The sequence below is a fragment of the Panthera pardus genome, unplaced genomic scaffold, assembly GCF_024362965.1.
Source record: "Panthera pardus isolate Hobbes unplaced genomic scaffold, ASM2436296v1 HiC_scaffold_8, whole genome shotgun sequence".
Classification (NCBI taxonomy): Eukaryota; Metazoa; Chordata; class Mammalia; order Carnivora; family Felidae; genus Panthera; species Panthera pardus.
Window position 1 is genome coordinate 113781510 of NW_026527013.1, and position 26621 is coordinate 113808130.

At 40.0% G+C, this 26621-nt stretch overlaps 1 protein-coding gene across 2 annotated transcripts in view; it reads left to right on the forward strand.

Annotated features, from left to right (window-relative positions):
• DNAH11 (dynein axonemal heavy chain 11) overlaps positions 1-26621 on the forward strand; it is a 358971-nt gene that overhangs the window by 303826 nt on the left and 28524 nt on the right. For both annotated transcript variants that reach the window (XM_053898599.1, XM_053898597.1), the window contains 9 exons: positions 2016-2180; positions 4138-4278; positions 7375-7545; positions 9820-9942; positions 11356-11549; positions 12710-12858; positions 13726-13853; positions 17726-17953; positions 23568-23759. In XM_053898599.1, the coding sequence (XP_053754574.1) occupies positions 2016-2180; positions 4138-4278; positions 7375-7545; positions 9820-9942; positions 11356-11549; positions 12710-12858; positions 13726-13853; positions 17726-17953; positions 23568-23759 (1491 nt within the window). The remainder of the gene's footprint in view (positions 1-2015; positions 2181-4137; positions 4279-7374; positions 7546-9819; positions 9943-11355; positions 11550-12709; positions 12859-13725; positions 13854-17725; positions 17954-23567; positions 23760-26621) is intronic.

The following is a 26621-nucleotide window of genomic DNA, read 5'->3' on the forward strand; positions in this document are numbered from 1 at the left end:
TTCCTTTTCAGCGTGAAAAGTTTCTCTTGACCTATATTGGAGTTTGCTGATGATTCCCTTGACTGTGTCCAACCTACTGATGAGCCCATCAGTGGCATCCTTCATTTCTGTCATAGTGTTTACTTCTAACATTTCCTTTCTTACAGTTTCTGTCTCTCACCTTAAATTGTCCAAATGGTCTTGCGTGTTTTCCAGTTTCTCACGAGCTCCGTAGCACATTAAGCATAATTATTTTTAATTCTCAGTCTGATAATTTCAGAATTTCTGCCACTCCTGAGTGTTTTTCTGAGGTTTGCTTTATCTCTTCAGACTGTGCTTTTTGTCTTTCAGCATGCCTTGTACTTTTTTGTTGAAAGCCAGCTAGGATGTACTGGATAATTTGAAGTGAGGCTAATGGAACTTTAGTGTTAGGTTTTATATTTATGTGACTAGCAGTTAGCCTGCGTGTCATGTTTGCTGTAGCTGTTGCTGTCATAGTTTTCACTTTCCTCTCATATCCCTGCTTTTGTCTGTCTGTGTCCTTGGATTTCCCTAGAAACTCCTTCTTAAATAGTCGGTACCTTGCAGCTCTCTGTTGGAATCCACTGTTACCATACTGGGGTCTGTTGATGCGGTGTGGTGGTAAGGTATTGTGGATGAGAAGTATTCTGCAATACTGTGTAATACTATGATTAAATCTCAGGGCTTCTCTCTTCAGAAGAGTTCATCATTTATTTTTATCTCCCCTTTGTGAGAAAAGAGATTGAGGGGAGGCTGAGTTGTCCAATCATCCTTCTCCCTAGGTCAGGTAAGGCTCTGATAATGTAATTTCCATTGAGGGGGAAGGCTTTTGTTAAGAAAACAGAAAGCTCTTGGATATTTTAAAGGGTTGCTTTCCCCCTGGACATATTTTAAAATAGTTGCTTTTCCCCTTCCACTGCCCAAAGGAGGAGTAGATTTTTTTTTTTTTTTTTCTGGTCTTTACTGTGACAACCAGGTAAGTCTCTTAGAGGCAAATTCACAGAAGTATGGAGGGATTCCTAAGACTGAGGCTCTGACTCCAGCAATTAGCCAATTACTCTGTGAATGTTCACCATCAGCTGATTGTCTGTATTTACCCATCCCTCTGGCTTTTAGAGTGGCAGTTGACCTGTAACCTTAGTTCTTTGAAGGATGTAAGAAGAGTTGAGGATTAGCTTTTTTCCTTTGTGAGGATGGAAATGATGACTTCCAACTTTTTAGATTTGAAGCAGAAGTTTCTTCCTATAGAATAGGTTCTTCCTATAGGTTCATGATGTTAAATGATTATGACAGACATTCATTCTCTGGACGCTGGAGTGCACCCAGATCTTAACATATTTTGTGACTTGTTTAAAAAAAATGTTTAACGTTCACTTTCGAGAGAGTGCATATGTGTATGCAAGTTAAGGAGGGGTACAGGAGAGGAGACAGAGGATCTGGAGTGGGCTCTTCACTGACAGCAGTGAGCCCAATGTGGGGCTCAAACTCACAAACCACAAGATCATGACCCGAGCCAAAGTCGGCCACTCTACCGACTGAGCCAGCCAGGTGCCCCCCTGACTTGTTTTAAAATAAATTTCTAGGGGCACTTAGGTGGCTCAGTTGGTTAGGCATCCAACTTTGGCTTGGGTCATGATCTCACAGTTCATGAGTTCGAGCCCCACGTCGAGTTCTGTGCTGACAGCTCAGAGCCTGGAGCCTGGTTCACTGGAGCCTGATTCAGATTCTGTGTCTCTCTCTCTGCCCCTCCTGTTTGTGCTCTCTCTCTCTCTCTCTCTCTCTCTCTCTCTGCCTCTCTCGCATGTGCGTGCTCTCTCTCTCTCTCTGTCTCAAAGAATAAATTAATATTAAAAAATTTTTATATAAGTTTTTAAAGAGGATGATTAGTAGATTTTTAATTTTGTATGTTTTTAAGTGTGTTTACTATATATGGTTCCATGAAATTGACAATTAAAGAAACTGCTTACAAACATGAATTTAACCGCCATTTCTCAGACTTTTCTTGGTTTTGTTAGTTGGTTTTGACAAAGCACCAGAATGACTTTAAGATCGAGCTGAAGTATCTGGAGGATGACCTCCTCCTGCGCCTTTCTGCAGCAGAGGGGAGCTTCCTCGACGACACCGAGCTGGTAGAGAGGCTGGAGAGGACCAAGGCGACCGCAGCAGAGATAGAGCGGAAAGTAAGAAGGCCCCAAGGACACCTGGAGGGTCACAGTGCTCCCTTTGAATCCAGTGGTTGGGATCAAAATGTGATCAAACTTGACAGTTTGCTTAAGAAGACTCACTTGTTGTGGATTTAAGGTCATTTAATAAACTGCCCTTAAAAACCAGAATGTGGGGGGCTCTGCCTGGAGCCAGAGGTGGTTGAACTTGTGCCTCTCATAGTTCAGCAGAGATCCTGTCATCCACATGGGACTCTGTGAGGCTGTTATTTTTTCTGAGTGACTAAATCTGAAGAGAATTGGAGCCTGCTGTTTTACATGGTGTAAAATCTAAAAAGGCTTAGCATCCAGCTCTGGCAAACTGACACCTTCCAGTCTCACCACAGGTTTCCTGGTCTGTTGTACATTTTAGAGAAATATTTAGAGCTAAAGTTGTGTTTACAGGCCTTCACTGGCAGGAGAGAGAGAGCAAGGCATGGTCTCCTGCTGTACTCAGATGCATTATTCACCCTGGGAAACAATGACATTTCCTAAGAGCCAGTAAAAATTTTTATTGAGTAGACTTCCTGCTGAATGTCCAACATATGTCCCAACATGTCCTACGTGTGGTAGGCACTTAGGACTTTCACAAGTGTCCATGACCCTTAAAATTCCATTGTGTCAAAGCGGGAGGAATCTCATTTGTTTTCTGCAATATCCTCATTACTTACCAATCTATTAATTACCCAGTTGAGACTGTGTCACCACACATCCTATATGTTTATCTTAATTTAAACAAAGAAACGGAATCCCACATTACTCTGTCCTTTTAAGTAAGTGAATTCTTGGTGGCTCCTAAGTTGGTAAAGATTAGAGCAATTAAGTAAATTAGGTTTTAGCTTTGAAGTTAGCTTCTAATTGTCTCTTAAAATGCCTCTTCCTATCTTCTTAATATATTACTATGTAGGGATTCCCCTTTCTGCTCTATGTTTTATTTCCTTTTATACACAATTATGAAGAATCAAGTCTGTAAAAAATGTTGGGGGAAAAAAAGCTATCTTAAAAAGCTATAGGAGCAGGGGTGCCTGGGTGGCTCAGTCCATTGAGCATCCAACCTCAGCTCAGGTCATGATCTCATGCTTCATGAGTTCAAGCTCTACATTGGGTCGCTGCTGTCAGTAAAGAGCCCGCTTCAGATCCTCTGTCCCACTCTCTCTTTGCGCCCCCCCCACCCCCCGCTTGTCTCCACTCATGCTGTCTCTCTCAAAAATAAAAATAAACATTAAAAAAAAAAAAAAGGTATGGGACCAGCAGTAGTCCTAGATTTTTAAAAAAAAATTTTTTTTTAAGTTATTTGAGCCTTGAATAAAAATGAGTATGTTGGTTGTGGTGGTGGAGGTATTGTTCTTTTAATTATCTTTCTGAATGTACCCAGAGGCTAATAGATAAAGATAAACTAAATGGAAATATATGAGCATATGGATCATCTGGTGCAAAGTCAGAGAGTCATCAGAGTCTTCACATAAAGGCTTTTTTAGTAAGCATGGCTATTGGATATATCATTGACCTTGGCTGCTTTCGTATACCTTGTTGACTAATAAAGTTATCAGCATTGAACTGACCCAGCAGACTTGTAAGACCTATCCCAGGGAGGTGATATAGCTGGGTTATTAAACCTGAAAAAGAGAGGGGAGGCAGGAAGGTGACATTACTCAGAACAAATTCTGTGAAACCACAGCCCCTAGTCAGATTTGCTTAATTTGTAACCATAAAACAGCTAGAGTCAGGTCTATTCTCACTGAAAACTCAGTTTATGAAAAAAATTATTTTAAAATATGAATCTAATAATTTTAGAAAAACTCAAGCACATAAATTTCATACATGTTTTCTGTTTTAATACGAATAATTTTTCATTTCAGATATGTCCCTTCCATCACTTGGGTAAGTATAAAGAATATGAAGAGTAAGTGGCCTATGTTGTTTGATCTCACTGTAGGTGATTGAAGCTAAAGAAAATGAAAAAAAAATCAACGAGGCCCGAGAATGTTACAGACCAGTGGCAGCGAGAGCGTCTCTTCTTTATTTTGTTATTAATGACCTCAGAAAAATTAACCCCATCTATCAATTCTCTTTGAAGGTATGCTGAATAGGCTAAGAAAAAAATTCAGTTTCATGAGTTCAACTTGTTTCTGGAAGTTTGGAATTTACTTTTAAGCAATTGGTATATATCCAGTAAGGAGTCCTGAGGATCTAGCCAGCAAAAAAAAAAAAAAAAAAAAAAAAAAAAAAAAGAAATTCTCATTTTCTCTGGAGCTTTTATTTAGAATTTTTAATAAGGCTCTGAGATAATTATGTGGCATCATAATACATTTGGTTTTGTTCTTAAACAGAGTCTTGAGTTTATTATATATAAGGGAATTCTCCTTGAGACTCCTATACTTTTTTTGTAAAGCCATAAGTGTCTTATAAAAAGATTACCCATATTATTTTGGTATAGTGGGAGAAAGAGTGAGAGCAACTATTCATTAAGTCCCTCTGTTACATGCAAGACATTTTTATACCTTGGTTCATTCTTAGGCTGAAAACATCTCAATAAAGTATTTTATCCCTATTTTTTTTTTAAACTAACATTTTGAAATAAATTGCTCTGTAATTCACATCATAATTATAAGAGGCAGGATTTGAACTCATGACTATGATCCCAAAGGCCATGCTCTTTACTTTGCATCATTGTACTTCTGGGCACTGTTCATTCATGCTGTCGCTCAGTTTCTAAACAAATAGCTATTGAGGTCAATCATGCCAGATGTTGTGCTGGTTACTCAGTGTACAGTTTTGAAAAAAACAAACATATGGGGGGGGCGTGTGTGTGTGTGTGTGTGTGTGTGTGTGTGTGTGTGTGTAAAAGTGATAAGTACAATGAGAGAGAATAGTAAAGATGGAGGTGCTGTTTTACTCTTGGTTCAGGGAAGGCCTCTGAGAAGAAGTGACATTAGAGTTGATTCCTATAGAGTTTAGCCATGTATGAAATGTTTGCAGAAAACAAGGATGTGTGGAACATGAACGAGTTTGGGATTCCAGGTGGTGAATGAATGTATGTGGCCGGAGGGTAATTAATGAGTAAGGGAGAAGATGACAAGACAGGACTCTAGAGAGGTGGGGAAGTCTAGATCATAGGAGGCCTCATTGGCCAAATGGGGGATTTTGGATTATAGTTTGTCTGCAAAAAGAAGCCATTGAAAGGTTTGAAGCAGACATCTGATAGAATGACAAGACTGAAAAGTTAATAGACTTGTCATATGGTTTGAAGCTAAAATAATCAATCCTTAGAAATGGACTGGATATGGAAAATAAAGAAGAGGAAAAGAGTCAAGAGTAACTAGCAGGTTTTGGTTTAGGTTTAGGTTATGATCTCAGGGTCATGGGATCGAGCCCCGTGTCTGGCTCTACACTGAGCATGGAACCTGCTTAAGATTCTCTCTCTCTGCCCTTCACCCCCGCTCGTGCTTGTCCCCCTGCCCCTCACTCACTAAAAAAGGAAGGAAGAGAGGGAGGATAGATGAATTGGTAAAGTGAACCCAGCCACAAATAAAAAGAACAATATATTATGCCCAAGTGGAATTTATGCCAGGAATACAAGCTGGTTAAACATTTAAAAAATAACACAAAACAACAGAGAAAAGCCATACGATCCCTTCAGTGGATGCAGTCAAAGAATCTGACTAACTTCAATACCTGGTTAACGTCTCAATGTGAAAAAGGGCATCTACAAAAATCTACAGCTAGTAATATACTTGATGTTGAAAAACTAAATGCTTTCCCCTAAGATCAGGAATAAAAATGTCTTTTCTCAACACTTCTAGTCATTACTGCCCTGCAGGTTATCCCCAGTGCAATAATATAATAAAAGGCACAGACATTTTAAAAGAAGGAGTGTCTTTTTTTCACAAATGACTTAATCATGTGTATAGAAAATCTTCAGAAATCTACCAAAAAAAGCTACTACCAAAAAAAGAAGTGAGTTTTTAGCAAGATGGCAGGATATAAAGGCAATACTCAAAATCCATTGTTTTTATATATGAAGAACAAACAACTGGAAAATAAAATTAATACCTCAGTACTATTTACAACAGCTTCCAACTTCACGAAACTCTTAGGGATAATTTTAACAAAACAAATACAAGATCTGTGTGCTAAGTGCTGCAAAAACATTGTTGAAATAGACCATGGAGAGAGATACCATGTTTGTGGATTAGAACACTCAGTGTTATTAAGATGATCTTTGGTCTTTCCAAATTGGTCTGTAGATTCAGTTCCATCTCAGCCAAATCCCTGGAGGCTTTTGAAAAATAGAAATTGGCAAGCTGATTCTAAAATTAAAAGGATTTAAAGGAACTAAATAATTTTGAAAAAGAACAACAAATTTACACTACACGATTTCAGGGCTTGTTATAAACTGATATTAATTGGCCTAAAGAAAAATACCCGAGACAGTTTAATGAAGAAGGGATAGCTTTGATAACAAATGGTGCTGAGAAAACTCGATACCCACAAAGAATAAAATGAACCTTAAACATTACATCACATTTCTTACAAAATTAGCTCAAAATGAATAAGCAAAGCTATGAGATTTCTAGGGGAAAAAATGGGAGAAAATCTTTGGGCTTAGGGTTAGGCAAAGATTTATTAGGATACAATAGAAAGGAAAAAACTAATAAATTGAACCTTATCAAATTAAAAATTTATGGTCTTCAAAAGACATTAAGAAGATAAAAAGGTGAGTTACTATTAAAACCTCTTTCCAATGCTTATATCTAACAAACAACTAATCTCAGAATATATAAAGAAGTTGGACAGCTCAATTAAACAATGAAAGATTTGAACATACATGTCCCGTACTGAGTCATGAGTATTGCTCATAAGCCCATTTTTAAGTGCTCAGTATTCATCAGAAAAATGCAGCGTAAAAGCAGAAAGAAGTATTGCTAGGTACCAAATAGAATGGCTGCGATTTTACAAGACCGACAGTAACAAGTGTTAGCACAGGTACAGTACTGCGACTCTTTCGCGTTGCCAATGAGGATGCAAAGTGGTAAAAACCATTTTGGAAAACAGTCTGGCACTTTCGAATAAAGTTAAACAGAAAGCGGTCCCCCATTTTGGCTGCGTGTGGGGGGTAGCTAGACAACAGGCACTAGTTTCCATCCTTTACCAGTCACTTTAAATTCCCCAGGCTTTCAACATGCTGTTCCACAGAGCAATTGAGCAGGCTGACAAGGTGGAGGATGTGCAGGGCCGCGTCTCAGTCCTGATGGAGAGCATCACCTATGCCGTCTTCCTCTACACCAGCCAGGCACTGTTTGAGAAGGACAAGCTCACCTTCCTGTCCCAGATGGCTTTTCAGGTAAGGGAATCAGTCATTTGAAAGCATCCTCAGAACTGAAGTCCTACACCTCTGTTTATTATGTGCTTCACTTGCATTGAAGGGAGGCATGACACCTTTTTTGGAAGCCCTTGGTGGCACGAGGTGAGTTTGAGTTTCCCAGGGTGAGCTTGGACATGTGACAACCTTTCAGTCGGTCCCAGGGTGTTGGTTTGGGTAGGTATGCGCTGTAAGCCACCACATCAGCGATCACCCTGAAAAACAGATCAGTGACAACTTCTCACTTCTTAGGTCTTGTGCAGAGCCTCCTGGATGTTACCAGGGAGATTCTTTCTGGTTTGTTTTTGTTTGTTTGTTTGTTTGTTTGTTTGTTTGTTTGTTTTCAGGTAGATAGCACACGTCGGGGAGGGGCAGAGGGAGAGGGAGAGGGAATCTTAAGCAGGCTCCATACCCAGTGCAGAGCCCAAATCGGGACTTAATCTCACGACTGTGAGAACACGACCTGCGCTGTAATCAAGAGTTGGATGCTTAACTGACTGAGCCACCCAGGTGCCCGGAGATTCTTTAAGATAAGAATTATGAGTCCACATTTGGATGGTCCTAGGATTTTCTCCGTCCCTTTATAGACCAGTGAATGGGTAAATGAGCTGCAGGTTTCACACTGCCACCTTCAGTGAGACCTGCTATCCTTTTATTTATCTATTTTTCAATACGGACTCCAGCAAAAGACTTTTTTAAATAAAGGTGCCCACAATAAGAAGAAAACATCGAGGACTACATGCCTAGATGAAATAAGCATGTTGTCCTATTATTAGTTTGTTTGCTCTATACCTTTTTCTGTCAACCCAGTTCTTGATGGAAGGTCATTGCCTGGTCTGCGTTGTGTCCTCCAAAGTGCTTTGTCCGAAGAAGGCATTTTGTAAATACCTGCTGTTAATAATGATAAACTGTTACTTTCAGTATTTTTGGTCATTGTCGATTCCTTTGGGTTATAAATGAATATATAGGTGTAGGTGTTCCATAATGTATGTGATAAACAGGAGCGAGACATTACAAAATTAAATTGTTGTTTGTATACATATTACTCATTAGCAATAAAAGGCCAAGAATGAGAATACATGAGACATGCATACACACATACACACATCTATTTAAAACTTTCTCCTTGGAAGCCATAGATAAATTACAGCTTATCTCAAATCCTGACAGTTTCTGTAAATCAAAGCTTCATATATATGGCAATTATTTATTGAAATAAATTGAATTAAGAACAAATCAATTAATCAAATAGTCTTTTAATGTGTTACCACCCATAATGCATTTTGAAAATATCTAGAGTTTTAAAATAGCATAAAACTCAAAATTTTCCCAGTTTAACTTTATATGGTGTTAAAATATTTAGGTTGAAATTTGGGAATATTTCATCCTCCTGTCCCCCTCAAAGATGTTCTTTCTATGGACTTCTTATCAAGTTCATAATGTAGGTGTCTAAAGTTTATTTCTGTTTATACTGTGCTTGTTTAGTTGTATCTATAAAACAGTAATTTCCAATTTTTCTCAATCTCACATATAAGAAAAATATGTCATCTCATATGTCAAACTTATTAAGTTTATTAGATGTTATTTCTATATCAAGACTAATAATATTAGTTCTACCTTATATTTAGTAATTTGGTCCATCATCACCTCAGGCTTTTTCAATTTGTTTAACAAGACCTTTTTTTTTTTTTGTTTTAAAGAAGTCTCTTTAAAAAAAAATCTTTTGAAGTTTATTTATTTATATTGAGAGAGACAGAGACAGCACGTGAGCAGGGGAGAGGCAGAGAGAGAGAGAGAGAAAATCCCTAGCAGGCTCCACGCTGTCAGCACAGACCCCAACGTGGGGCTCGAACTCATGAAACTCTAAGATCATGACCTGAGCCGAAATGAAGAGTCGGACCCTTAACTGAATGAGCCACCCAAGTGCCCCTGTATAACAAGTTCTAAGACAAGTTTGAGTTCACAGCAAAAGCATAAATATGAACAAATATTTCATATATTTTGCTAACACTCATGTGTTAAAATTGGAATAAACCAGTCTTCATAATTATTTGCTATTAGATTTTCAGTCAAGGTTTTGAGATCATGGACTTAATCTAAGACTCTTAATTCAGCTTTAGAACAGATACAGACCTATGGAAATCTCAGCAGACTTGGTTCTCTGTATTCAGTCCTATCTGTTAAATGGTGACTACCTCCTGTGCTGTGATTTTGATATAAACTAAGTGACCTTTTTCAATTTTGTGTACCCTAAAGATTTTGTTGAGAAAGAGAGAGATAGACCCTTTTGAATTGGATTTCCTGCTTCGATTCAAAGTTGAACACACTTACTCGAGTCCTCTTGACTTCCTAACCACTCAGTCTTGGAGTGCTCTAAAGGTATGTTAGGAAGACGTTTTGTCACTTTCTAAATCTTATGTCTCAGTTCTCATAAATGTAGAAATGTTTTAAAAGAAATACAAGTGATATATACTATTTCATTTGTAGAGATATGTAATGTGATCTTCTTTAATCCATCTTTGTATTACTAAATTATAAAGTGATTAAGTTCTTACTTGGAAGTAAAGGAACTTTTGCCCTATTTGTGAGTGGGAAAACTAATAAATATGTATAGTCTGCAGGAACTTCGGTAAAAGTCAAGGAACAGAAGGGAACAATTTTGTCAATTTACCTAAAACCAGTTTCTTTCTTTCTTTTTTTTTTTTTTTTTAAGTTGTTTATTTTTGAGGGAGACAGTGAGGGAGGGGCAGGGAGATAGGAGGACAGAGGATCTGAAGCAGGCTTCACACACCAGTGAGCCCGATGCAGGCCTAGAACTTACAGATCATGACCTGAGCCCCAGCCAGATGCTCAACCAACTGTGCCACCCAGGCGCTCTTTTCTTCTTTATATTTGTCCACTTTTCCCACATAGTTTTGTCAATTACACAACAACACAGTAATTTATTCTCACTATAAAGTGTTTAAGCTGAACAGAATGTTGTCGAGAAAAAAAGCAATGGTTATTCATCAACCTCAGTCATCAATCAATCCTTATCCTATTTTTCTGTCAGAAGATCCTGTTGTTAAGAGTGTATCCTCCTAGACTCAGGGATTCCTTGAAGATGCTCATCATTTGCTAACCTTTGCCACACCCTTTTTCTGAGAAGGACACATTTCTGTCCATTGGAAATAACCATCATCCCTTATTTTTATAGTATAGTTATGTTTATTTTTAATGGAGTTTTTAAATTATTTAGAATTACAAATTCAAGTCCAATTGTTGATCAGTTAGGGCCTCGTTCAAAGGGAGGATGGAAGAAAAAAGTTTTACAACGAATATATTATCATGGTATGGGAAGAAGACGAAGGGAATCAAACCACGAATGGGGATGGAAAAAGGAAGAAAAGGAGCTGTTACTGAAACTGTTGTGAAATGAAGTTATGGGAGAGAGCCAACCCCTAGGAGCTGTGGCATTCGGTAGAGGAACACAGCCACTGCCAAACTATGTCACCACAGGGAAAGAGCTGAGGAAGAAATACCCCTGCTTCTCTCTGCTCCAGCCCTCTAGTCTCTTGCTAGTGCCTCCTCTTGGCCAAACCCAACCAGACCAGAGAACCAGAGAATTTAGTTCAAATAATCCTTAGTGGTCACCCTCTTAGCAGAGCAGAAAAGGGTGCAGAGTGAATCTGGTGAGGAAATGATGACTATCCAGCACAGCTTGTTCACACAGGATCCAACACATCCGCTAGTCTTTATCTCAAACTGTAAGCTATTTACACCATTCCCATCTGTTCCCCTGTTGTATGACAGGCAGTAGCCCTGATGGAAGAATTTCGAGGCATAGACCGAGATGTGGAAGGATCTGCCAAACAGTGGAGGAAGTGGGCGGAATCCGAGTGTCCAGAGAAAGAGAAGCTACCGCAAGAATGGAAGAAGAAAAGTTTGATACAGAAGCTGATTATTTTGAGAGCGGTGCGCCCTGACAGAATGACATATGCTCTCAGGTGGGGCAGTTAGCATTCTTGGAAATTCAAGTTAACTTCGAGGACACCCGGTCTTAGGGGCTGGAGTATCTGGTGGAGGCATTTATGGTCCATATTGATGAGAAATGATTCTGCTGAAAATGTGATACTGTAATCACTACTATTGTTGAAACTCACTGAACACTAAACTAGGCTAGTCTCTAGTCAGACTGAGCCCATCTTGCCTGAAAACCTGACTTGTGACATTAGGAGGGGAGACAGGGAACCACTGGAAATATTCTAGCAAGAGAGATGGGTGTCATCAGAGTTCAGAGGCCAGGGGCATGCATTATTCCAGTGCGACTTCCACTGTCTTTATTTAGTGGTGGCGTTTGGGCTCTAAAGATTTTGCCCATCAAACAAAAAGGATTTCTTTCAGGAGACGCTAATAGTCTTATAACTTTACTACCGGTGCAATTTAAAGCAGGAACCCTGTCTACATATTCGTCCGTGTGTCCTCTCTCTTTGCCCTCTCGACTCCTAACTGGTAATGTGCTGCTTAATTCGCCCAAGTCACGTTCGCCTCTGAATTTACCAGAGTTCTCACCTTCCTTCCTAACAAAGGCATTCACGCACCTCAGGTTTTTCTCCTCCACTTTGTTCAGCTAATTTCCCCTTTGCAGAAGCCACTGCATACCCTACTTTACAAGTTAATTCTGCTTAGTAGTAGTACTTACTTTCTGCTAAATCTGATGCTGCTGGAAAATAATCCCTGCTTAATTGAGCTTCCCTGTGTTAGAAACACCCCAAAAAGCATTTGTATATTCATGAGAAGCCCAGCAGGCCGGAAAATTGCACTGTGGCAAATCTAATGAACTGTTAATAAGTAATGGGGGATCTGGCAGGAGATTTGGGGGATACAAAGCCACAGGCAGGCAGCTGGTGGTACTCAGAGGGGGGTCTCTGTAGCCCCCAAAATGGAACGTAGGCTTCTGATTTTTAGAGCTTCTAAAGCAGGGAGGGATTTCACTGACACTAATGCATTAGAAATCTAGCTGGATTTATATCGTTGTGTAAAAACATCCCATGTAATGAACATGGTTAGCATCCTTCCTGTGCCTATGATTTAAGCTGATCCAAGTTGTAGCCCTTTTCAAGGTCATGAGCATTGATCGTGTCTTTTGCATTATTCTTTTTTATAGGAATTTCGTGGAGGAAAAACTGGGTACAAAATACGTGGGGAGGACCAGATTGGACTTAGTTAAAGCATTTGAAGAAAGCAGCCCAGCCACTCCAGTTTTCTTCATTCTGTCTCCAGGGGTGGACGCCCTTAAAGACCTAGAGATCCTTGGTGAGGGGCCAGGAGGCTTGCCTTCCCACCCTCCCCCTTGCCCACGGCCCGCCTGACCTTCTCTCCGTTCACAGTTACCTTAGTTTCTTCCTCTCTCTCTCTCTCTCTCTCTCTTTCTTTCCTTTTTCATTTGTTGGAGATTGAGTACATGGAAAATGTAAGGCTAATAACACTGTAGTCTGAAGAAATGTTCAAACGGAACATTCCTCTGGTTGGCATAATGCAAGTTTCCTTTGTACTGTTTTCCACCTTTTGACTATATAAGGGCCAGAGGGCAATTTTCTCCATGCTAGTGTAATCTTGTGCCCCCTGTGACTAAATAGTGGTCATTAGAGCAAGCCTATTCGATTGTGCAAGGCACTGTCGCTTTGTGCTCTGGATTACTATTCCCCACAGCCCGCGCCGAGAGTACCAGGTTAATAGAGCTGTGACCTGACTGTGCTCGATTCAAGCATGGCCACAAGGTGAGAGGCTCCTGCATTTACCCAATGAGCCAATTTGTTCAAAAAATGATGTGATATCTACCACATGTTGCTCCTTTTTATGAGGGAAATGCTTTTCTACTCCTGCAAGAGTTAATAAAGCTCAGTAACAATACTTGCCATCTATCAAAATGTCAAAAGCTTCATTACCATAAAACCAGAGGAACTTATTTCCACAGGCTTAGCTAATGCTCATAAGGAGGCAGCTGTTGAGAGCTCAAAATGCTGCTTGTTGAAACGACCGAAGTTTAGTTTGGCTTCTTTAGGAGAGTGACCTAGAAGGTGGCAGCAGTCACCACAGACAGACCCTGGGCCTCAGAATTCCACACCCTTCTCATCTGTCCTTGATTCACTCTTCCCCTCACCGTGTTGTACCCTCTCACAGGCAAAAGACTGGGGTTTACGATAGACTCGGGAAAATTCCACAACGTGTCTTTAGGACAAGGCCAGGAGACGGTGGCAGAAAAGGCACTGGAGAAAGCTTCCAAAGGAGGACACTGGGTCCTACTCCAAGTGAGTATTCCCTCTTTTCGGACAATGCTGGGACTGGACACGGGGGAGGGACAGCGCAGAGTTGTCCTGACCCACAGGAATGAGCCTTCCTCATGACATCTGGTGATTTGCCGAGTCTTGGGGTTCTCTCAGTGTCCATGACACCTCCACAGGTGATAGGAGACTCTGCTTACAAGGATACCTATCATATTTGGAGGGATTTTCTAGCCATTGTGCTTTAAAATTAAAAATATTACAGGGAATCCTCTTATCCTCTTGACTTACAGATATCTGGAATACTCCAGTAGTGCTTCAGGATGAACAGGCTTGTATAGATTGCCAAGGCCCGTGTCCTAAAACCTCACATTTGTGAGTTGCTTTTAAAGTTAACAGAGCATTTTGGGGACGTCTGAGTGGTTCAGTCGGTTAAGTGTCCAACTCTCGATTTCAGCTCAGGTCATGATCTCACGGTTTGTGGGTTCAAGCCCCACGTCAGGCTCTGTGGTAACCTCATGGAGCCTGCTTCAGATTCTCTTTCTCCCTCTCTCTCTCTGCCCTTCCCCCACTTGCTCTCTCTCAAAAATAAACATTAAAAAAAAAAAAAGCAAAGCTGACAGAGCATTTTTGCATTTATTACCTCATACAACTCTGACTCTGCCCCTAAATTGTGTTACATTTCCTTTGTTTGTAAGTTAAGGGGATTGGAGTCGATAACCCCTTTATCCCTTCTAGTGCTAGCATTACATGGGTCTTTGACTCTAACCCACTGTCCTCCCAGGTGGCTCCCTTGGCTGGGGATTCTAGCAAGAACCCAGGAACGAGTGGAGCTCAGGCAAGCTTTAGGGGGCACGTGGGAGCCATCCTGACTCCTTCTCCAGCAAGGCATGCCGGCTGTCTCATCCGGTCTGGAAGTAGCCATTTAATTGGCAGCCCAGTGAACCTAAAGTTTCTCATTCGTACCAGATCCTTTGCAAGGATACATGATCTCTAATCATTATAGCAAAGCTGCCAGGATCGGTGTTGTCCTCCCATTATGAAGAACAAAAGCGTGAGCTTTGGAGTGGTCTGGAGAGTCTCAAGGCCACGCAGCTGCAAAGCAGCAGGGCTGGTATTCAAGTTCAGGTCTGTTTGGTGGCAAGCACCATTTTTTTTTCTGCTAGCTTGTGTGGCCACCCTGGCAAAGAGATAGGACACTGGCCTCCCTCAGTGCCTCCAGGATCCAGGGTTGATGCATTTTGAGTTTCTACTGAAATAAAATTGGATACACAAAGAAGCTGTCCAGGGTCCAAGCAGAACATAACCCTCCGGGAGAGTAACACCCACTGCTTAGGTGATACTTCAGTAAGGTGACTTGGGGTAGGGGTTACCCTCTGAGGCTCACAAAGTCAGCCAGGTAACGGTGGAGGGTTTATTTTTTCAGAGATGGAAGTTGTTGCTCTGACAGTTGGGTAGATGCTGAGATCTTCCTGCCAAAGTAAGTTCTTTGAGAATTCTCATGTGTCCAGCATCTCAGACTAGGAAGAAACTAGGAGGGGTATGGTCATCCTCAGGAGATGGTAGTATTCAAAGTAAAATGTTTCTGTTATTTTTCTCTCTATGCCAAGTTGCCATTTGCCCCCAAAATTCAAGTTGTAAGTTTTACCATAAAAAAAAAAAAAAATCTCAGAAGACCTCGTCTCGTGAAGGATCTGCTTTTGGTTATCTGTCCCAGATGTTTGATTTTTGTTCTTAGTGGTAAACCAGTAATTAAGAATGTAACTTTTTAGCTGTTCCTCTCTGGACATAGAATAATTGGAGAGGAGGGATTGCCCCAGGCTTTGGCCATTCTAACTTCTGGAGGTTTCTAGTATCTCTTTGCCATCTAAAAGAGAAGTAGGACTTTGAATAAAGAGGCGACCAGCATGATGAGAACTCATTATATTGTTTGTAATGTACGTTAAATTGTATCAGCATAGGCACATGATTTGTATGCACATGTTAATAAGCTCTTAACCAAACTCTACACTAGTCAGTTACTGTGATGAGATAGAGCCCTTCGAGAGATGTTTAGCTAGCATTGTATCAGAAGCCCATACTCCAGAGAAAACTATTACATAGGTATCAGGGTGGTAGCTATCTATATCTCAGATGTACACCATATGGTTTGTAAATTGACATAATGGATTTTAAAAATCTATTCTCATGGGCAAAGTAGATGCTTTCCAAGATACATGGATTGGCTAAAAATGTTGCACAGGCATTAGTGCCCTGGGACAAGCAAGCACAAGAATCCAGCCAATCGCAAAGCCAAGATCCCCACAAATGACTCCCAGGCTGGACTCCAGAGTGTGCCTGTGTTGAGAGGTGGCTCACCTGGTGATGGTTTTCTTCCCTGACCAGAGTTGCTGCCTAGAATATTTTTACATTTGTTTCAAGTAAACTTCTCAAGTAAGGTATTGTTGTAGTCCATAAGATAGAGAATTAGGTCATATTTGAGCTTGCAAAACAGGTTTTATTGTTCTTTTGTTTCTGCTTACTTGTGTGAGTGGCACGGTCAGGTGTGAGAAGTACTCTTGCCGCAATCTAGTAGCAACCGTGGAAGCCAAGAGTCTCAGAGCCCTGACTTACTGATAAGCTTGCGAAGGTTGCCAGACCACAATATCATGGAGCAGGTGACTTCATCAACAGAAATTTAATTTCTTACAGTTCTGAAGGCCAGAAGTCTGAGACCAAGTGGCCAGTAGGGTTGGTTTCTTCTGAGGCCTCTCTCCTCGGTGTGTAGATGGTTGTCTCATCCCTGTGTCTCCATGTGGTCTTCCCTCTGTGTGTGCCCTCATCACCCCTTCTCATAAGGACACAAGCCATATCGGATTAATTGTTGCATCTAGTCTTAATTACCTCTTTAAAGACCTATTCCAAATACAGACATATTCTGAGGTACTGATGGTTAGGATTTCAACATTTGTCAAAGGAAAATAGCCTAATAATGTGAACAACTGAATTGGCATACATCTTTTTACAACAGAACCGTTTTCAAAGAAAGATACCTATTTGACTATTCCATTACCTATTTGCCTTTCTTATTTTTTTGTGGGATTTTTTTGTAGCTGTTATAATCTTAAATGTTTCTGTTTGTTGGAAATAATTATATATTCCTGGGGGTGATGTTTCAATCACTATTTAAGGACTTCTCCAGAACCAGAGAGCGTGTGAGGGTATGGCCTTTATACTTCTCTCACAGCATCAACTACCATGTACTCTGTGGGTATTTAGTATTGGAGGATTGTGAATCACAAAGCAGAAAATCAGGAAGTGATAGTGGTGACATCTGTTTCATGATTTTTGACAGCTCTAGGGTTTAAGAAAAATCATGCTAGGAATCCGCAGAGCATCTTAACAAGGAGTGATTTCTTTTTCAGCTAGCCTTTCACCCCTCACATCCTTTGAGTTCATATACTAATGATAGGAGTTGAATAGAGGAGGTTTGCATCAGAAACATTGAAGTGGGTGATCAGGTACATTGCTAGCTTTTAGTTTTTATACTTTACTAAACTAACCAGATAGATCTCAGTAATTGAGTTTAAACTGTAACAATGAAAATTATCAGGAACTCCATCTCAAAGGTGATTGGTGGGTGTTGGATGTGGGTAAGTGTTGTTGGAAGGAGATTTGGGTTAACAAAAATAACCTATGGTGATTTGGAGCCCTAAATGTGTTCAATGTACAGGTGTATTTTGCTGTTTGGTTTTGTTCCCTAACATGATAATAAAGGAAAAATTAAATCCTTTAATTTAATACATTAAATTTATATATAGGAAATATATATACATTTATATATAGGAATATGTTGTGATCCCATAATTTAAGTAATATCCTTTAGTTTCACAGGAGTTATGAGCCATACTGTTTTTCAGAATGTCCATTTGGTAGCCAAGTGGCTAGGAACCCTGGAGAAACTCCTTGAACGATTCAGCCAAGGAAGCCACAGAGATTACAGAGTTTTCATGAGTGCCAAATCTGCACCTACACCAAGTGAACACATCATCCCTCAAGGACTCCTGGAAAATTCCATTAAAATTACCAATGAACCCCCCACAGGGATGCTGGCCAATTTGCATGCCGCCCTCTACAACTTTGATCAGGTAAGGAAGCAGAAGCCTGGTCTGACAGTGGTCAGGGTCTTCTCACAAAACCATGGGGCCGTTATCTACTCAGGTGTCTTGTGCAGAGAGATGAAGTGAAATCTCAGAGTGTGTTTTAATCTCTTGAAAGGATCACCTGTCACTGCCTATTCCAGTGACCAAAAAAAAAATCTGTGTTTTGCCATAAAACTACAGGCCACATGTTTAAGGAGAGTAAATTACATCCCTTTCTGAGGAACCTACTTATTGAAGACAAACATGGTAGGCTGGTATCTCCTAGCACAGGAAGAGGAAGAGCCATCATTACTCCTGTTAATGTTCTTGACAGTGACAACAGTAATTACTTAGGAAGAATTTCAGTATAATATTTAATGCTTTAGATCTGGTTTTGATGTGAGTAAACTTAAACCATCTTTTCAGATTATATCCATGTTGCCTTCTTACTTATATCTTTGTTTCCATCTAAAATAAATTAATAAATATACTTTGATCATCATTATTCTCCTTGTCCAAATTATCACATCTATCTATTCAAGTCTTTTAAGCAAGTTTCCTTTGTGGTTGTGTCTCTGAGTTCCTATTCCCTCTGATTTCCCACCCTGGGGAAACAGTATTCTTATTCGGAGAAGTAGAATGAATTCCAAAGAGAAAATACATAAGATTTGGTGGTAAATATTAAGCTTCCTGTTAGAAATATTATGATTCTGTATGAAGTATGCTTCACTTTTTCATCAGTATCTTCTGGGCCACCTTAGATTATACTTTTGAAGAATACAGTTAATTACCTAATTAAATAATTAATGTATAGCCTATGTAAACACAGTAGACTGTGTAAACCAAAGGTACTTAAAAAATCTTGTTGGATCTATTATATATATTCAGTATATTTTTTGGTGAACTCTGGCAGGCATGTATTTTTTTTTATCTATCAGTTTATAGTTTCTGAACACTTAGGACATTCTCAAGCTCTTTCACAAAGCTAGTACAAAAGAGGATTTTTTGGATATATTTATATAGGATTTATCCAGCCCCCTTGAACAGTTGTCTGTATTTGTGAAAAGTGAGCATTTTATGAACAAATAAGCTTCAGCCCACCTTTTTTTGTTTTTTTGGTTTTTTTGTTTTTTTAGTAAGGACCTCTCTGACAATCTAATAAAACTAGGGATACTCTTCCCAGGGACATACACATTTAAAAATTTGTTGTGCCCCTGAAACCCATGGAGGAGGGGAAGAAAAAAAAAAGAGGTTAGAGTGGGAGAGAGCCAAAGCATAAGAGACTCTTAAAAACTGAGAACAAACTGAGGGTTGATGGGGGGTGAGAGGGAGGGGAGGGTGGGTGATGGGTATTGAGGAGGGCACCTTTTGGGATGAGCACTGTGTGTTGCATGGAAACCAATTTGACAATAAATTTCATATATTGAAAAAAATTAAAAAATAAAAAAATAATAAAAATTTGTTGCATATAATCATAGGAGAATCCTTTCTCCTGTTCTCATTTATTCATTAAAGTATTGGTTCTTTTGACTATTATTTGGAAGGCCACTTAGATTAACTGAAGTTTACATTTACTGGAAAGACTCTTACATACTTCAAGAGGAAATATTTATCTAGTAGAAAGGACCCTCCGAAATATTAAGACTAAATTTGATCATAAGTGGCAAAAACAAAGGTAATCAAAGTTATTCATTTAATGAACTTCCTATCAAACTTGCTATAGCCAAAACCAAACCAACAAAAACTCTAAAGAAAATCTAAAAATTTTAGAATAGTCTTTTATGAATGCTGACCTGTCATGTTAGAAAACAAAATGTGGTTTTACTCACATGATGCAATTCAAGGGTATTCACCTGTACTCCCTGGTCATCTGTGAATAGGTTCCCAGTGCCCTTTAATCAGTAAGAATTATGGTTGGCTACCTATGAAAGAAGTACAAAACAACAGTGGCTTAAAAAAGGTTAAAATATTTCTGTCACATGAGGATTCTGGAGGTAAGTCATTCAGAGTTAAGTGTGTCACACAAAGTTATCAGTCTAGTTGTTTTACAGTGCACTGTTTCTAGAATGGGCTTGCCAGAGTCCCAGGTGGCAGTCCCCACGTCGATGTTCCTGACAGTAGGATAAAAGCCAGAACAAAGAAGATGACCATGGATACGTGTTTGCTTTCTTTTAAGGATGCTTCCTATGAGTTAATACACAGTATTTCTCCTTTCACCTCACTGGTCATATTGAGTCACATTGTGTTCCCTAGCCGCAAGAGAGGCTGGGAGAAGTCCATTTACCTTGGACAGCCATGTGCCCTGCTCAAAGTTGGCAGTGAGACCTTTTAGGACAGGCAACTAGTGATCTGTATCACAGACTTGCCACTTTCCCAAGGCTACTTGTATCATCGTGGGTGTTCTGTGTTGCTGCCATGGTCTTAGGTAGCTGAAGCCTGTGACATGGACCTTGGGTACTCATCCAGGTTAGGGAAACAAGTCACAGTCACCCATGTTGTGTGGGTGTCCTTCTCGGTTGAGAAAAGCACCCAAGGGATCCAGACAAATGAACTGTTTTGTTTGGGTGTTTTTATGTTTTTACATGTTTTAATATTCAAATCAAATTAAATGTGTATTTTTAATCTTACCCCCAAATCAGAATTTACCTCTGAACTTTGATATGTGTGTTAATAAGGAACAAAGTTTAATATTAGTCCTTTATTGGGGTGCGTGGGTGGCTCAGTTGGTCAAGCGTCTAGCTCTTGATTTCAGCCCAGGTCATGATCACGCTGACAGTGCAGAGCCTGCTTGGGATCCTCTCCCTCTCCCTCTCCTCTCTCTGCCCCTCCTCTGCACATGCTCTCTCTCTCAAAATAAATAAATAAACTTTAAAAAAAATTATTCCTTTTCGGAGCATTCCAGAATATCTTTGTAAAGGCAATTGTTAAGTGACCAAGATGTAAAAAACTTTCTTGTGGGATGCTGCTTCCCTATGTATCTCAGCTCAGTAGCACCTGCCTTTTGAAGATGTGCTAAGGGAATACTGTTTAGACTCTTTTCATACCCAGATAATAACTACATTTTTTTTAATTTTTTTTTAACATTTATTTATTTTTGAGACAGAGAGAGACAGAGCATGAATGGGGGGAGGGTCAGAGAGAGGGAGACACCGAATTGGAAGCAGGCTCCAGGCTCCGAGCTGTCAGCACAGAGCCCGATGCGGGGCTCAAACTGTGAACCACAAGATCATGACCTGAGCCGAAGTCGGACACTTAACCGACTGAGCCACCCAGGCGCCCAATAACTACATTTTTAAAGTCCGAGTATAGATTTCTTTTTCTGTAAGACTTACAGCAGAAACAAATAATTGGTAGCTTTGCATGTAAAATTGGCATCTGTATGCATACAACCCTGTTATGTGTGTGTGGATGCCTGTTCTGTATTCACAGTGCTATTTGCATATTTTCTGATATTAATTTGCTCATCATTTGGTTTATAAAAATATGATTGACCTGAAATGTAGAGTGTTAGGTAGAGTCATACTTTTTCCTAATTAGAAAAGCTTGCTTCATATTTTCTTCCAGTGGCATTTGTATTATCAGAGCATAATGAGCATTAAGTTGTAATTCTTTAGTGCTGAGGATAAAACTAAATCAATTATATGAAATATAGATGGAATTAATGTACTTGATTATTATAGGATCTTCATTTCCTCTGGACTATATGTAATTTAGGGAGGGGTTAGGCTTGTTAGATCATAATTCCTAAGTAAAAGTTTGATGCTTCTGTTTCATCTCCTAGAAGTTTTTTACATTTAAAACCAGTATATTTTGAGGGGCGCCTGGGTGGCTCAGTCAGTTAAGTGTCCGACTTCATCTCAGGTCATGATCTTGTAGTTGGTGAGTTGGAGTCCCACCTTAGGCTCTGTGCTGTCAGTGCAGAGCCTGTTTGGTATTCTCTGCCCCTCCCCCACTCCCATTCATATTCGCGCGCGCGCTCTCTCTCTCTCTCTCTCTCTCTCTCTCTCTCTCAAAAATAAACATTTAAAAATACCTAAACAAAACTAATATATGTTTATATTCTTCAAGATTAATTCCAATTTTGTGGTTTCTATTTTCTTCTCTCACAAGTTTCTTTTATTTCGTGTTTAATTGTGGAAACGTTATGTTTAATGATCATATATTTTCAAGCCCCATAAATTACCTAGAAAAGGCTCAGTGCTTTAGTATGTCCTAATGATTTAGTTGGGTGTGCACTGTGGGTGGCCTTGCCAGTTCTAGAACTATATCTGGTAGTAACCCAGAATTCTGATGATAGTTAGAAAGAAACTAAAAAGCTTCTTCTAGTCTTGGAACAAGAGGACAAATCTTGTCTTGGTTTAGACTTACACTAGGAGTTGCCTGAGAGACCACCTCTGAACTCCCACCCTGAAGGTGCTAAATATATTTGGTAGATGGCCCGGTTGTCAGATCCAAATGTGGACTGGCTGTAATTTGACCATTTTAAAGGACAAAGCAAGAAGATGAATCTCTGGCCTTATCTTCCTCTACTGCCCAACATCAATTGAAGTAATCCTTGTTGGCCTCACAGAACTGCCAAATGTGAGAATAAAGTACTACTCCCTTTAAGCCAAAGAGTGCATGCCTGTTGTACACCTTTTAATTTCATGGCTGTGGGAGCCATAACCATGTCAGCATGCCAGGATTTAATTTTCCCTCTGTGACTAAAAAAAAAAAGAAAAAAACACAAGTTACAGATCTAGCCTACAGGGTGTGTGTTATCCAATCTTCCATGTGCCATTCTCTCAACCCAGCAATGAATTCTACTTTTAAGTTCATTGGAAGGAAACCATTTGTCAGGGTGATTATATTAGTTCAGGTACAGTACAAAATTCCAGTGATCCAAATGAGGTAACCTCTCTCCCATATAGTTGGCAGCTCTCTTTCATGAGGTCAGGCACACACCCGGGCTGGTAGGTGCCTCTACCATAACTCACTTATGGCTTCCATGGTTGGCTAGTCGTCATCATTTCTAGCCCACAAAAAACGAAAAGAGTGACAACCAGGGTGAGCGATTTCCTTTTAAGTAAATGGCATGAAAATCGTACACATCACTTCTGCTCAAATTCTGTTGGCAAGAACTTGGTCATATGGCACATCTGGTTTCAAGAGAGGATGGAAATCGTTTTTTGATGGGTGGCCATGTGCCCAGGTAATCTGTATTACTATGAAGCCCCGGGAAATGCAGGGCTGAGGTTAAGTAGTACCCTGCTACGCTGATGAAACTAAGATGGTGTCCTTTGGCCATCTAGATTTTTCAAGGAGAATTTTGCAGGGGAAAATGATCTCAAGCAGTATTATCACTGCTCAAAATGAATGGTCTCATTTTCTAGTGAATTTAGAAGCATTCAGTAAAATAACTGAAGCAAAGTGAAAGCATTTGCCTTAAATTAACAGACTGGCGAACGCCAAATGGTCAGTCTCCTATTACCCCCTCATAGGATGGGCAGCCATGCTTAAAACTGCATGTTACCCCTGTCCGAGATCACCTGCCAAGTTTTGTGCAAGATTATCGAAAACTCAGACCCTTGTCCTTGGAAACCATACAGAGGGAGAATCAACGATTTTTCTTCTCTCCCAGGATACACTTGAAGCGTGCTCCAAGGAGCAGGAGTTTAAAAGCATCCTCTTTTCTCTGTGCTACTTCCACGCTTGTGTCGCTGGGAGACTAAGGTTTGGCCCCCAGGGCTGGAGCCGCAGCTATCCTTTCAATCCTGGAGACCTCACCGTCTGTGCAGGCGTCCTCTACAACTACTTAGAGGCAAACCCTAACGTAAGTGCCAGTGGTCAGATAACCTCTTCCAAAGAGTGTACTGAATCTGTCAGTCTTTGGCCACTATCAAATGGACCGTAATTTCTCTTCTGAAGCTATTATTGAAATAGCTGACACTATATATGCATCTTCTGCCAAGTGTGAAAAGAAACCAGATCAAAGGTTTTCCAGCAGTGGATGCTCGAACTTCATAAGATAGGTCAAACCAGTTCTACATCAGCAGCTTAGTGCATAAAAAAAAATGTCCTTCATTATGTTAACAAAAACAGTGGTTTACATGTGCATATATGCCAGATTCATTAGGCAGGTAATGAAGCATTTGCACAAATGTAATTACATACAGCAATTCTGACAGTTCATAACACTGCATTAATAATCACTACAATTAGTTCTTATGATGGAAGCAATTTACAGCGCGTCACATGTATAAATAATGGTGCATTTCCTGCATATGTCATTATTATGTATTAAGGATGCCACCTTGTTGTGACTTTCTCAGTAATGTTCCCCTTGATTGGAAGTTAAAGGTAGATGAATGATTTTATTTCATAGCTAAAATGTGTTTTACAGGTGGGGATGGGAATGCCTCATCAAGAACATTTGTGCAAACTCTTGTAAACCCAGTGATTGGATTTTCCAAACGTAAGAACCATTTGTAAGGATTTTCTGGCTTAGTCTTCACAAAAGAAACTTTTTCCATTAAGTTCAATCTGTTCAAATTGAGATCTGTTTGTCAAAAACTACTGGGTGTTGTGCTCTGGACAACAACACCGTTCTATAAGTTTCTAGAACTCCTCCATATTTCTGTGTCTTAAGGTTTGCTTTATGTTCTTCTGGTAGCCGTTGTTACAATTTTTGTTATCAACTCAGTTTTCTCAAGCTTTAGAGGTGATTTGACTGCTATCAAAATAGGTACACTTAGTATATCATGTGGGTTGCTCTCCCAAACAACATATTTTGAGCAGGTTGTAACCACAATATATGGTTTTAATATGGTATGTGATGATCAACATTCCATATCTATCATTTTTTAAATGTATAAAATTTGAGCGTATTTTGACTTTCCTAATAAGTAATATTCTGTGTTGATCTTACCACATTTTCTTTACAATGTCACATGTAAGGTTGGCTACTACAATAGTTCTGGCTAGAAAGTGAAATGGACCACTTAAAACTTTCATCCAAGTCCATACTGAGGCTGAGACAAAGAGTATTATCCCACTTCAGCTGAATCCTATTCACAGGAGAGTTCGAAATGAAGGGGAGAAGGAGAGGAACGGATTCCTGTCTCTCTCCAGCTCTCACATCCTGAGAGGTGGCAACCCCAGGGAGCCAAGTGGGTCCTGTCTGCCACTGCCCCCAGTGGTGTTCCTGGATCAACACAGCTTTCGGATTTTGACACCCTTTGCTCTCTCAGATGTCTAGACCCAAGTCATTTACCACACATGGTGAAGCAAGTTACCAGGATTTGGGAGTTAAGTTATTATGTACACGGAGTTAGGTGGTACAAATTGCCCTTTTCAGGAAGGCGTATGTAAAAAAGAATAGTTCCCTGGCTGATTAAAATCTTGAGGGAGATCTATATCAGATGGTAGAATGCCTAATGGGTATTACTTCAGCGTACTCAGAGAAATGAAATGGAGAGGTCTTCGTTTCCCGTCCGTTTCAGAAGGACAGTATGGAAGGTGCCCGAAGGGAGCATGGTACAGTCCACTCACCTCTCTCATGGCTCACTCACATCAGACCGGCTTAAAAGAAAGACATATTTGAGGTCCATTTGTTCAAATTCAAATAAACTTGTAGCAAGTACATTGGAATAGTTGAAGCAATTTTACTTGTTCTGTCACATCATGCAACAAATGAAGGCTATAATTAAGTTTTTACTTGAACTGTTGGGAGGCAATCTACTGCCCTTGAGGGTATAAAGGTTCCTGTCTAGAAAGGCTTCATCACAGACTGGCATGTTTTGCAAACCCAGAGGAAGCTAAAGGGGGGCAGAGAGAGGCTTCAAATCCCGTGACGCCAAATAAAGAGATACCGTTATTTCTTGAATACCACATGGTACAATCATTAGTTCCAACCCTCAGAACAGTCATGTAGGCCAGTCATGCCATAAACCCAGCCCTCACATCAGTCTGTAGCAAGGGGATTGGTCTGCCTGGATTTTTGCAAGGTAATAGAGGTGTAAATGCACCCCAAATTCAGATTGTGTAGCATTTTCTTTCTTTGCCTAGATGAGATCACAAAACCTGCTCTAAATCAGATCATAAAAACATGTCATACCTGAAAGGCCCTGCAAAGTTATACCTTTTCTTAATTTTTAGATGAGATATCGAATGTTTAAAGTTTACCTACATGACGTGTTCTAGGAGCAATTGCTTTAAAATCTGCATCAAAAGTTCATTGTTGGGGTGCTTGGGTGGCTCAGTTGGTTAAGCATCTGACTTGGGCTCAGGTCATGATCTCACAGTTCATGGGTTCGAGCCCCACACTGGGCTGCGAACTGACAGTGTGGAACCTACCTGGGATTCTTTTTTTCCCTCTCTCTCTCTGCCCCTCCTCCATTCGCAGGAGGACACGCATAAGCGCGTTCTCTGTCTCAAAATAAATAAGCTTTAAATCACACTTCCTTTTAAAAAAAAGTTCAGTATTAGTGACTTTTCACTGAATGTATTAAAACACACTGAAAATAATTCTCTCAAATTCTATGGAGAAACCTAAACAATTTCTGAACCTCTTTTAAATGTTCCTGTTGATGGGGATTTGAGGGAACACTGTGTTAGAGGGGCTTGTAGAGAGGCATGTGCTGCTAGTTGACGACTCTGAGACCGTTGCATCGGCCTGGAAATGAACACTTGTGTG